At 42.9% G+C, this 13584-nt stretch overlaps 1 protein-coding gene across 1 annotated transcript; it reads right to left on the bottom strand.

Moving 5' to 3' along the window:
- Positions 1-908: 908 nt before the first annotated feature.
- cpap (centrosome assembly and centriole elongation protein) lies at positions 909-13000 on the bottom strand. The gene is made up of 18 exons (XM_070914307.1): positions 12617-13000; positions 11638-11764; positions 11233-11439; positions 10834-10978; positions 10545-10650; positions 9442-10227; positions 7773-8640; positions 7333-7465; positions 6729-6894; positions 6162-6293; positions 5638-5769; positions 5185-5290; positions 4261-4415; positions 3875-3964; positions 3112-3252; positions 2298-2382; positions 1633-1753; positions 909-1101 (listed from the first exon to the last, which is right to left on the bottom strand). The coding sequence occupies exons 1-18, from the start codon at positions 12998-13000 to the stop codon at positions 909-911; spliced, it is 4077 nt and encodes a 1358-aa protein (XP_070770408.1).
- Between the last annotated feature and the right edge of the window lie 584 nt (positions 13001-13584).

Raw genomic sequence — 13584 nt, 5'->3', positions numbered from 1 at the left:
AGTCTTTTCTATCACAGTAACTCTGAAGAGCAGTGGTTTATTTTAAGTTTGGCTGTTGTGTTTGAGTGAGCTGCGTTGACTTTGCACTTTGTTTTCTAGTCATTTGACTCATTTGAGACCGACTTGACTGTATGAAGGTACAAATTAAAATCCTCCAACGCTGTCTAACCTAGTTTTCTTTGTGGTTTAATACTAAATAATAACATGTCCAGACCAGCAGTTACACTTAGACAACAATTATCAAAAGAAAAATATGATTCTATTTAAAAAAAGATAATTTATTTTACAAAACATATACAGTCAGCTAAGAAAATAAATATGTATTTAACATTTTTACAAATTAAAATTGTTGTAAACAAACACTTAAAACCACTTCATACACAGAGGCGACACTGTGCAGCATTACATCATTCCCAGGCCTTTACTGAAAACGGAAACAATGTGATGTAACACTTATTGTTAAAATATTCAGATTCTTAAGACTGTAAATTAAGTTTGATGGTAGATAATAAACCAAAAATATCCTGCCACAAACCAAAGATGGTCTTCAGACCTTTTTAGACACAAAACATTTTCTCTGCAACACTGAAACATTAAATGTGTCCCGTGGAGTTCCTGTTAGTTACTGTGTGCATACTTGAGGTCTAACAAACATGTTGAATGCATATATAAATAAAAAATAATTTAAATGCTATTAAAAAGGCTTATGACTTCCTCAAACGCATTTCAGTCGATGCTTTGCCTCTGATATTGGCAGCACGTTGAAGTATTGAGAAGTGAGCTGAAATAGAAAAGTGGAGCAGAGGGGAGCAAGAAAGACTTTTTGCAATTATTTTTTGGGAATCATAGTTGTATGAAATTAACCTTCAGATCCAAAAAGAGTTTTGAGTCTTTGAGACACGGTGTTTCTACGCCCTGTTGTCCACGATGATGTTGCCATCTTTGTCTTTGATCCTGAGCCGTCCGGTGGGGTAGCGGGTTTCCTGCCTGCCGTCATTGTAGACCGTCTTAACGGTGCCGTCTGGATACTCCCTCCTCTTGTAGTCGGCCGTGTGGATCTCCTTCTGGCCTGTGTTGAAATGGATCTCCTTGGTGCCGTCCCTGAGAGAGGCAGCACGCATTCACACACTGTTACTGTTCATGTCAGGTGGAAGCTCGTGAGACTTAAAAATGGAAACAAACTCCTCAACCTGCATCAGTAACAGCACATCCTTATGAAAATACTCCAGTGGTGGAAGAAGTCCCTCTTATCAAATAATCATTTTAGTCTATTTTTAAGCAAAAAGCAAAGATTTATTTTTTCATCTTCTCTATTCTATGCATTTAATGTCTGTCCGTGTCACACATGATAGTAAACTGAATATCTTCAGAAAATAAACAGCAGATTAAGTGATAATGAAAATAAGTTAGCAACCCTAATACTCTACTTAAGTATAAGCAACAATGTAAAACAACAATGTAAAAGTCCTAAATTCAAGTATCAAAAGTAAATACTGGTTCTGCAAAAAAAAATGGACCCTATAACTATATTTATATAATAATATCTTATTGTATGTTTTCACCACAGATGTTGACTTAGAACTTGTTACAATAGATGCAGTTGGACGGGCCAGAGCTGTGGTCTTTACTTACGTGTTGACTTGTATGATGGTCCCATCCGTCAGCACGCTCTCCTCTCTGCCACTAGGGAACAGGTTCTTGACCGTCTGGTCTGGGAAGGTGATTTCCTTACGGCCGTCTGGGAAATGCTTTTCTGGAGGGAAAATAAAAACCACGATGTGTAATGTACAGTACAGTGTTAACATAAACATGGTGGTTTCAGTCACTGATTTCATTCATTTACCTGCATACTGGATTAAAACATAACCGCCAGATAACGTGGATGTGGCAAAATACAGCAGATCGAAAGCAACTAAGTACATTTATTAACGCACTGTATTTTCTCTCCACCTATTTGAGTGTCAGTTGGATCCATTAAATAGTGCCCTCAAAAAGTCCCACAATAGTAGGGGGGGGGGGGAGTAGCATATAACAGTCATGGGACTCAGTGATGATTCATTAAGTGTCCGAAATCTCAATTGACTGCTTACTATTGAGGAAACTGTTGAGTGTCTATTATAAAGGGAGTTGTGAGTGATTAAAGACACAGCCCTAGCTATGTATCTCCCATGACAGCACAACTAAATTTACCAGAAGGTGATTTATAAAAGTCACTCCTCAGTTCAACTTGATCCTCTACTGACAATCTGACAACATGGGGATTATTGACTCCTCGCAGCCTGATCGTCTGCTCTCACCAGTCTGGTTGTTGGGGAAGTGCAGGACCTCCATGCCATCTGGGTAGGTGATGTGTGTAGTCTGGGCGTCAGCGTAGTAGTAGATCTGAGCTCAAAAAGCAGAGCGGTGGTAAGAGACTTACCAGTAGATGAATTCAGATGGGGAACATTGAAAAGGCGCTTCTTCTGTTTAGCTTACTTCACAGCAGACTCTCGAGGTACACAAAGAAAACATCAATTCTTTTCACATCACTCTTTGACGATTTCCCCTCGGTTATTAGTGAAGCTAAGGTTGAACTGACTGTCCACTTTAATGTCAGAGCTAGAGTTTTTATTTGTTGCTTCAGAGTGCTTGCAGCCTTCCTTACCTCAACAGTGAAAACGTTTATTTCCACAAGTCTTCAGAAACCTCAAAAGTACATAATCAGCCTCATTAGAATACGTAAAATACGGTCTAAGTAAGGCAATATAATCTCAGTTCCAAGACTTGAGATAGCTGCTGTGACTAAACTGCTATGACAGATGATAACTAATGATTTGCTCAGTTTAAGTATTTACACAAGGAGCATATTTGTGTTCAATTCTCTGCAAAGAAGGTAGATGGTGTGCAGACTGCCTCTTGTTTTCCTGTGTTCAAATCTCAACCAAGAAAATCTGTCGGGGAAATGTTAGTCAGACACCCCCCCCCCCTCAACAGTTACTGCAAGGCGCACGTGCTCAGCAAAATGCTTGGCTTTGGGGTTACTGTAACACTTAACACTCTTTAGTTATTGCTTTGGATGGACTGCACTTCTACACACTACAAATTTAATGTAATGTGAGGTGAACGTCTCACCACTCTCTGGTCGGCTGTGATCTGTTTGGTGTCTCCGTTGAAAAAGGTGACTTTGACCGTCAGCCCGTCCGCTGAAACCTCCTTCCTGGTCCCGTTGGGGAAGGCTATAAGGCGATCGCCACCGGCCAGAACCTTCTCTATCTGTAATGATCACAACCAGAGCTCCATCTTCTTATCAACAACAAACAACTTCACATTAACACCAAGTGACGTTTCGTCAAAGTGTTTGATACAACTGTTGCTGTCTGTGTTAGCTAATGTACCTCTAGCTGTTCACACATTCATGTAACTGTCAGGGCTTAACAGACAAACTACAAGAACAAACCCCCTTTGTTATTATCAAATCCCATGAAAAGACCAATGGATTGATCCAACTAAAGAGAATCATCTGTGTATCCAAAGCCTGATATGTCCTATCCCTCTGTGCCACAGAGCTCCATTGTTGTAGAAAAACAATGAGCCACACTGTTTCACTGGGTGACATGTTCCTTCATTACAATGAAGACGACCACTGTAGTTTATTTTGAATCAATCCCACATGCACCGTCCAGCTGCAAAGTATTCCTGTTCGAGTATCATTTGCTTAAAACCACAGCACCCAGCTGTAATCCTTCTGCTTTTATTTTAGAAGCCATGTTTAAAGACGTACAAACGGGCTTGGGGCTAAGAGCAACAGACCATTGAGAGACGGACTAACGCGTAGTTGCTTTTGGTCTTTTCATGGGATTCGTTGACAAGAAAAACCATGACACGTCTGTCTCACCTTCCCATCAGGGTGTGTGATAACCTCCTGAGCTGACTCTGGCTCTTCGGCCTCACTGCACTCTGGCTCTGCTGGCAGAGGATCTCCTTTCTACAATGACAAGATGTCAGAAAACAACACATTATTAAACGTTATATTATACAGGCGTAGTGATTGAGAAGAAGGCAAAAAAGTGGATGGATTTGTGACGGGCTGAACTGACCACACTGTCAACAGTCTCTAAACAGTGTCAAGGGTTATGAATTAGCTTTAGCTAGATGCACAATATACATTTAATTTGTTGCCAGTGCTTTAAAACCAGTAATACATACTCTTATATTCGTCAGTAAATATGCAGCAGCATTTTGAAGAACCTGCAGTGTTTGAAGAGAGAGCAGGGCTCTTACCAGAGAGCAGTCATCTGAGTGTTCTTGGTTTGGCGGTTTTTCCTGGCTCCTGCTGGCAGGTGTTGACCTCTCCTCTGTCCTCCTGCCAGGCAGTGAGGAGGATGAGGAAGAGGAGCCTGGTCCTGATGGCCTCCTCAGGCTGCTCTTTATCCCTGCTGACAGAGAAGAAAATAAAAAATAAAATCTTGATCATTCTCAACTATTAAAAGATTGCTTCAGTCATCAAACCGTTATATATTGAGGGTTGATTAAATTCATTGTGGAGTAAAATTGGGGATGTTGTATTACAACCAATTCATTTTTCAGCCTGCAGGGCTCAGGGTGTATCTGTCAGTATATCTGACTAAACGTCCACTCTGCAAAGGCAGAAAAACTGAAATAAAGGAAACCTTTCAGTAAAAGTCGTTTTTAGGTTTTGACCACTTGGGAGCAGTGGAAAGATGCAGTGAACACAACACTGACACATTATATCACCACTTAAGTTGATATATTTACACACCCATCAAATACAGAGCAACATTATCATTCATTTTACTTCTTTTATGGTCTCAAACCAACTCCTGAGGGAAATGTCTGGCTCTTTAGCTGCTAAATGCTCCTCTGTGTTCACCAGCTGGTCATTCACATTGTCTGTCTGCTGCTGAGCAGGTAGTGTACAGTGGGTTTATCTGATCTTTTTTGCTAAAAACAGCTGCCTGCTGTGGCTGAAAACGACACTCGGAGCAGCGAGAATGAACCAAAACAGTACAATTGTTGGGTGATCATTTTCTGTTGGTTCACTACACACAACACCTTTTACATACAAGTAGTCATGTGAACCCTTGTTAGTATAAAAATATTGATTATAGCTGCTTTAAAGTCTGCAAAAACCTCCAAAATCCATGAGCCAGAATTCTCCCTGTGATTGGGAACCCTTCACCGTACCTGTAACACCCTGACTGCTCTCCCTGGAGCCCCTTCTAATGGTTGCAGCAGTGCTGCTCTGTGGAGGGCTGTTGCTGCTGCCGCCGCCTCTGGAGTCAAGAGGACTCTGAAAACAAAGGGGGAGAACCAGTGATTTCAATGTTATGTCAAGATGAGAAACGATCTGAAGAGATCATCAGAGGGGGGGCTGTCAAAGAGACCTGATGCCTATTTATGCGGTTAACTATTATTTTATGTGACAAAAATCATAAATCAGTATTATGGACCCATCATTTCTCTATCATCACACATCGTCACGCATTTAAAATAGTCAATTAAATTTCAGTCCAATCAAAAAGTTAAGGTCTGAGCAAAGATTGAGACGTGTGATCTTGACCATAGACAGACTTGTACTGACACAACATACCAGAGAACATGAACATAATAAACCACAAATAGTATAAACACACATACCGCAAATTTCACTCCTTTGGTCACAGCTGACACATTGTTTTCAAACATTTTGTCTTTCGTTTCTTTGTCCTTCTCTGCATTGACGGGGTTTTTCTTCCAGGTACTGAGGCGGAGCTTTTCCAACATTTGGATCTTAAATTAAAACATAAAGTAGGCTTAAAACTTTAACCACAAGCATTCAGCAAAGATAACAAAACTTTTTTAAAACAAAAATTCACAGGTATCTTCCCCGATGATTTTCTGAAGCCCCATTTACACCTGGTATTAAAATGTGATCTGGATACATTATCTGGATAATGACACTGTTCTCAATATGCAAATTAGTTAAAGGGGGCTGGTGGATTTGTCAAAGGACATGGCGCGCCCTCGGTCGAGGGAAGCAATACCATGAACGGACGTCATTCATTTCTAAAAAGATTCTTGCAGGGGAAGACTCGCGGCTACAACGTGGCTTGCTTAAGCTAGCAGGAAGAGGCAAACTTGGGTGACCTTCCTGAGACCCCGGTCAGAGTTCAGGCGGGTACCTCGTCCTGGAGAGAGCTGTTCTCCTGGCCGAGGGAGTCGATCTGTTGCCGCAGCCGGCTGTGTGTGGAGGCCCAGCGACTCTCCCTCCCCCTCAGCTCCTCCTGCAGGGAGCTGAGCTGCTGCTTCAACACCTGGCAGGGAGGACAAGGACTGATTAAAGGGGAGTTCCACCTATTTCAAGATTTCACATATAACATCTGAACAGGTCAGTTACTGTTTATGTAACCATTTTTTTCATTTGTTTTGATTTTGAAAACAACATTGACACACATATAATGACGGACGTTCTCAAAAAAAAAAATCAATTCTGAATAAGAAGGAAAAGGTTCAGTTTGGTCAGTTGATTTCTCCAGTCCCTATCTTAAAACTGCAATGACAATTTTTTGGCCACTTGAGGGAAGCAGAAAGAAGCTCTTAAGACAACACTGACTTTTCATCACCTTTGAAGTTGATATGGATAACCTGTTAGCCGACAGTTACTTATTTACACCGAATTTAGTATTTATTTGAAGGAATCAACTATCCTGGGACAAAATATGATTAACAATGGTCGAGTTTTGTGTCACCTGGATTTCCTCTCGCTCCTTCTTGTCGGGCATGGCTCTGGCGGCCGCTGCATGCTTCTCAAACAGTTTGCGCTCCTTCTGCAACTTCCTGTTCTCCTCTTTCTTGTGCTCCTCAAACTTGGCCACCTCCACTGCTTTCATCTGCTCAAACTCCAAACGCTCTTTCCTACAAAAACAGCAACAAAGCAGACATAAATCACACAGGCAAGAAGAGACAAACCCATCATTCATCCAAATAATTTCTAATAAAAAAAAGAACATGGTGAAGAAAATAGTGCCGGATGTACATTTGAAGAGATTTCTTGAGTTTTGTGGTAACACATTTCTTTGTCAAATGTTGTAGTGTAACCAAACCTTTACAGTTATATGATAGTGTAAATATGATGTGATTGCCATGACAAGAACTTAATCTGTAAAGAATCACCTGGAAAAAAAATAAATCACCTTATCATCATCCATCCACAAGTAAAATGAATGAAACAGTATGGAGGAAATACAGAATAGTAAAACTGAACTGGAAATCAAAGGACTGTGAGTGGAAACCTGTTTCTGAAGGTAACTTAAAGGGTATTAAAACAACATTAAGTGCAGACAGATAGATCACCTGAGAGCTTCCTGGTTTTTCTCGTTCTCCTGTCTGAGTTTGGTGAGGGCAGCATTCTCCTTCTTAAATCTCTCGATCTCAATCTCCAGCTCAACCAGTCTCTCCCTCAGCAGTCTAGACTGGACCTGCTGGCCTGGAGACGAGGACACACACACACACACAAAACTGAAAATATTACCCACTGCTCACCAACTGAATATTTGATCCTTTGTGGCAGGGCCAATAACAATAACCAATAATGATCTATTTGTTGTTGGTTGAGGTTCCGCAACTTTATACCAAAACGTTAAGAGACGTAACAGATATTGATAATGAAAATGAGGATAACCTTGTCGTCAAACATCAATACCAATCACGTTCATGTGAACAGTGATGAAAATTTGCTTCCTGAGTGTATAGTGAGAGTAAAATACTGACGCAGGTTATGATGTTTGTCTCACCTGTCTCCTCCTCTGGCCTTTTGGACTCAGGAGCAACAGAAGCGGCAGGAGGAGGAGGAGGGAGAAGTGCATTGTGGGCCTTTGGCTTCAGCGAGGGGAACAACCTTGTCATGAGCTGGGAGGCAGGAGGAAGAGGAGGAGGAGTATCTGGCTCCTGATTAGCTGAACCAATCAACCTGCCCTTATCCAGCTCCACAACTTTGCTCACTGCCACCTTCCTCAATAGAGTCCGCTCTGGTGGCGAGATTCCATTGGCTATTGCCTTGGAAACTGGACAAACTCCTCTACTGTCATTGGCTGTGCCGACTGCAGTGTCCTCCAGGTCGTTCCACGTGTCATTATCGTCAAACACAACTCTACCCTTCTGCCTGTCTTTGTCCTCTATCAGAGTGGACTCGTCAGCGTTGCTGAGGACGCTGTCACTCTCCTCATCATCAACTTGTGTCATATCTGAAGCTGAGTCCTTGAAACTGTCCTCGTCCTGATACGACCGCTTGTCGTATGGTGGGTTAGACTGTGCAGGAAAGCAAAGGGTGCTGGGAAACAAAGGTGGTCTGACTGTCACTTCCTGGTCTTCAAATTCAGAGCCGCCACAGGATGAAACATCACAGTTCTCGTCCTTGTCTTCTCTCCCGCTGTCCAGTTTCTCCTTATCCTCAAAGCTCACTTTGTTTTGGAGTGCATCGTCTCTCATCTTTGCCACTAATGCTTCTGAGTTCATGGAACTGCTTTTACGCGCCAAACCACCACTACTACCGACACTACTGCACCTCTGAAGTGCTCCTCTGGGAGGTGACTTAATGGGGGTGGAAGAGAGCCGTCGAGGGTGAGGCCCCCTGGCAGCCTGTAGCCGGTCCATCTGAAGAACCTGCAAGTACAGAACAGAGTCTTAAAAATCTCACGGTTTACAGTCAACAGGTTTAATGTCATAGAATGATACAGGGAAAAAATTGACACAATAAAGTCTGTAACTACGGGAAAATGTTAAACTATCCTGGTCTGAGCGGTTGTTTGCTGCTATTCCCATACTGCGGTTATTAAGAGAATATACTTGTACCACGAGGTTTTGTTGCTAAAAGAAGTACTGAGGACTGAAGTGATAACATTTAGCAGGCTATTACATTTGGTTACATTTTCTCTACACTGGTCATTTCTTTTTATGGGGGGGGGGTTATGCCTATATTAGACAGCTGGCTGAGGGATGACAGGAAATGACGGGGGAGAGAGATGGGGAATGACATGCAATTGTGGCTCACGGTCAGCGCACTAACCTCTGGGCCATTGGGGCAACCCACCATATCTTAAACTACAGTAACGGATCTTTGGCCACTTGGGGGCAGAAACAAGCTGCAAACACAACACTGACATAAGTGGGCGAGTGAGTGTTTTCAAGCTGCCTGCTGTGTCTGTGCCCGGGAAAACCAAAACAAGGAGGTGAAAAATGCCCAATTCACACACAAGTAGTCATGTGATCCATTGTCATAAAAATATTGATTATAGCCACTTTAAAAGAGCATTGCATAGTATTTAAAGAAATCACCATGGCAGAGAAAATGTAACACTTGGACAAGGCTTCAAAGACATTTCATCAGGCTATGTTGTGGTGTAGTGCGAGTGGTAAGAGCAGGAACTCTAAACATGACAATCACTAGTGAGTTAAATAAAGCACCTTCATGACAAAAGAGGAGTTGGACGAGAAGGACAGCTCCTCGGCCGCTTGCTCCAGCAGCTCAAACTCTCCCAGCTCTATGCTCTCCAACTGCCGGTCACACTCCCAGTGCTGGAGCTTCTCCTGGAACGACAACTCAAAAGATTCCTGTGGAGCTGCGTCTCTTCCTCCTCCTTCTGAACACGTTCTTCCTTCTGACAATTCCACTCTGGAGCCACAACTTTTCTCTTTAGCTGCATCATTTTCAGCCTTCTCTGGCCCTCTCAACATGCCCACCTGTTTGGTTACAGGGTTTGGCTGCGTGTTGTGTTCAGGGTTCCTCACAGCCTGAGCTGTCAGACCCACTTTCCTATTATTCTGCTCCATTACTTGACCCAGTTGATGTTTGGCTTGTCTACCCTCGGGATCAGTTTGAATAGACTCTGGTCCTTCTGTGTTGTGTCTTTGATGACTACCCAAAACCTTCGTCCGTGTTGCCTTACTCTCAACTCTAATGTCCTGAGGTGGCGAACTGAGACCTCTCAGTCGGTTTTCCTTGTTGAGTGTGGCGGTTTTACGCTGGACAGGAAGCCGCTGGACGCCATTTGTGCCACCTCTCTGGATAGCTACAGGCTCTGAGTTGCTGCGGCAGATTACTCTGGCCTGGAGTTGAGGTTTGGGGTCCTTCTTCACCTCCATTTTTGGTAACAAGGCTTTGCGATTGTTGGTAAATCTTGAGAGACCCTCGCCTCGCTTCAGAAAGGCCCTCTTGGGAGGGGCATGTACAGCTTCAGCGTCATCTTGGCTCTGTTAAGATGAGGAGACACAATGTGAATTTGGATGTTTGTTGCATTAAAAAAAACTTGCTATTGTAGCAAAAGATGTCAGAGTTTCCTTGAATGCACCAATACGGAGAGTGACAATAACACCATGTGACAATAACACAGTCAGTCTGGACTGAGATTGTCACCAACCGTGTGCTACATAGGTCATAATTAAATTAGTCTTAAGAGCTTTGCTTAGAAAACTCTCCTGCTTTTAAGAACACAGTCTACTGTGTTTTAGTACTGACTGATGATTTACTTTTTACTGTTCGTAAGGAGACCCTTGTTATATTCTCTGACCTGCTGTTGCCGGGCAGACATCAACCTCTGCTCCTCCAACTTTAGCTGCTCCTCCAACAACTCATCAAACGTCTTCTTTTGACCCCCGATACCCGGCTTTATAGGTCTGGACAGGGGAACACACACAGACACACACAAGGCACATGTATGCATTACGACAAGTTTGTTAACAAATATACTCATGCAAAACAGCAAAAATAAGAGCCTCGCTGATGTGTTTCTGCTGAATGACTGGCTTGGTTTATCTCTTCATGAGACACTGAATACAATACTGCGATATAGTACTTACCTGTCATGGAAGACTTTATCTTCTTTTGTGCTGTTGTCTTCAGTCAAAGCCTCACCATTACTTGGCATTAGCGTGTCATCATGCTCATTAAAATGGCTAGTATCGACACTCTGTTCCTGATCATCATCTCTGGAGTTCCACGTGCCTGTGGGAAAGGCCCACTGTTAGAATTTCACACTGAAGTGATTTATCCCCACAATCATGTCAACAATCTCATGAAAGTACTTGAAAAAGCAATAAACAAAGTGTAAAACAACAACAACAACAGCAGCAATAACAACAAATTGCAATGATGATGAAAGCAATGTGAGCCTTGTGCTGGCTGCTCTAGTCCAAATGCAAATAAAAAAACTTTAGAAATTCTGTTGTCACCTTAAGCTTAAAAAACATTTTTCTCACCCTCTTCCTCATCATCCACCTCCTCATAATCTTGACCTCTCTGTAGCTGCTCCTGCCCCCCTGCTGGTGAGAGCTCTTCTTCTTGTCTGAGGCCACAGGCGGACCCCTGTGGGACCCCACGGCAGTTTATGGTGGGGTTGTATAGGGTCTCTGTGTAATGATAGGCTCCCTGGAATAAGTTCTCTCCACATCCAGCTGCTGACAGCCCTGAACTCTCTGTGTGATCAGTAAGGTACATTACACTTCACATAGCGAGTGAAGGAAAATATACACAAACAGAAGCTACGACTAAGTGGTGGGAAGGAGAGCAAATACATTCACATCATTCTCCAACCTACATATTCTATATCTTTAGTGAACCAAATGAGGACATTTGCTGTTATTCTGATCATTTCTCTTTTTTACCTCCTGTGCAGTCCTCGGATCCATTCATCATTCCCAGCAGCCTCTGCTGCTCCTCCTGGAGTTGAAGCAGCTCCTCCAACTGATGGGCTTTTAGCTGCTCCTGCATGTGCTGCTGCCATTTCCTCAACTGCACAAACACACATTATAATATCTTAATTATCTGTAGCTAACACTCCACGGTGTCTCTCATTGTTATTCAGTAGGTTTAAAGACATTTCAGCTTGACACTTGGCTTTTGATTACCACACTGGTCACAGTGTGTATATAACCTGTGACCTCACCACCTCAGTGTTTCCCTACATGCACATTTATTTGTGGCTGCCCACCACAATTGTACACTGCACATACTGATAAGTCAACATATTTAAAGTGTTAACTGACTTGCATGCACACACTTCCGTAACTATTTTAGTCCTCGCCAACATAAATAGCATAAGGGGAAAAACACTAATAATAGCAAGGAGAGGCAAAGAGTGTGTGTGGAGGTGGGGGGTATTAACTAGACAAGAAGCAGTGATATAATTAACACAAGTCCACACAAAGTGCCAGAAATTCACATTTTCAGGATATCAACAGATGTCCTAACATTAGTAATGAATAAATGGTTGCAGGGCTATTTCCGTTTGGTTTGACACAATAAGCTGTAAAAACTGTGTATTCACCTAAATAAGGTGTTCATTCGGCCTCAGTCTTGTTACTAAAGATCACTATATCTAAACAACCTCATCCCAGTATCAATAGAATATATCACAATATCTGTTTAGGTATGTAAATCAGTAGATAAATTGTCAAGCACATGTCCATCTCATGGTAGTAGGAAGAGCTGCCAATTTCAGATATTATTCTATTTGACAACCAGATTGTGTATTAACCACGTGACATTATTACAGTGACAGGCAATTCATATTTGCCCCAGGCCTGGCAGAAACACTATCAATTGTAAGAAACACCAGTTTCTGAAATGCAATAATGTCCGTACCTGTTCTAGCTTCATCATTAGGGGCAGATCCTGTGACTTGCTTGCCATCTCATCCAAACTGCCCAACTCTCCATCTGAATTTCTCGGAGGCACAGAGGACAGACCGTTCACAGGCCTGTCAGTCCCAGCCCCGTCTCCTCCAGGCGACCGGGCAAATCCATCCACACCAAGGCAGCTGCTGTCTGCGGAGGCGGGCAGAGGGGCGAAGTCGGAGGCAAAGGAGTCGTCTGGCTTCAGGGGCGGGGATCCAACGGCAGAGATGTGGCGCAAGGAGCCAGCTAAATCCGGGCAGGGGTTGAGGATCACCCCGGCTCTGGTGCTACTTGGCATCCACCGGGCCAAGAAGTCTGCCTGGGAGTACTGAAACCCGGCTGGGGAGGACATGATGACCGCGCTGTCTCAGGCAGGGCTCGCTAATCCGGGATTTGAACGACAGATTATGGTGACAGGTTAAGGGTTAATCATACCGTAAATAAACACCGCCCAACACGCTCTAGATGATGCCCAGATCCAAGAAAACTATATATGGTCACCGATTATCGTTAAAAATAACATCAGCTATTTTAATGAGTATCTGGCTCTGACCGTTTAAACGTTACACCGAAGCGTGTCACGGCAGCGGTGTCGGTTTTAAATGAGCGTTTGTTTGGTTAGCAACAGTAAACTAACAAATCACAGCTGCTTATGAAAACGAAACGGCTGAATCATTGACAGGATGACAACATTTATGATATGTATATCGCGATTCAGCTAATAGTTTGATGGTGCTCTAAGTGTAATGTTAGTCAATTTTCGGTGCATTTAAAAGTCTTGGCTTCCTTGGTGAAACTCGCCTGTTGTTAGCAGGCTACGTTTTACTTGAGATACAAAAAGTTTTATACTGCTGTTACACTGTAGTGACGAGGCGGAAACATTACCAACATTAATGAAAGTGTCCAAACACATGTGATTTACCTGTAACATAGGCG

The sequence above is a fragment of the Enoplosus armatus genome, chromosome 11 (assembly GCF_043641665.1).
Source record: "Enoplosus armatus isolate fEnoArm2 chromosome 11, fEnoArm2.hap1, whole genome shotgun sequence".
Classification (NCBI taxonomy): domain Eukaryota; kingdom Metazoa; phylum Chordata; class Actinopteri; order Centrarchiformes; family Enoplosidae; genus Enoplosus; species Enoplosus armatus.
This window is presented reverse-complemented; position numbering and strand designations above follow the sequence as displayed.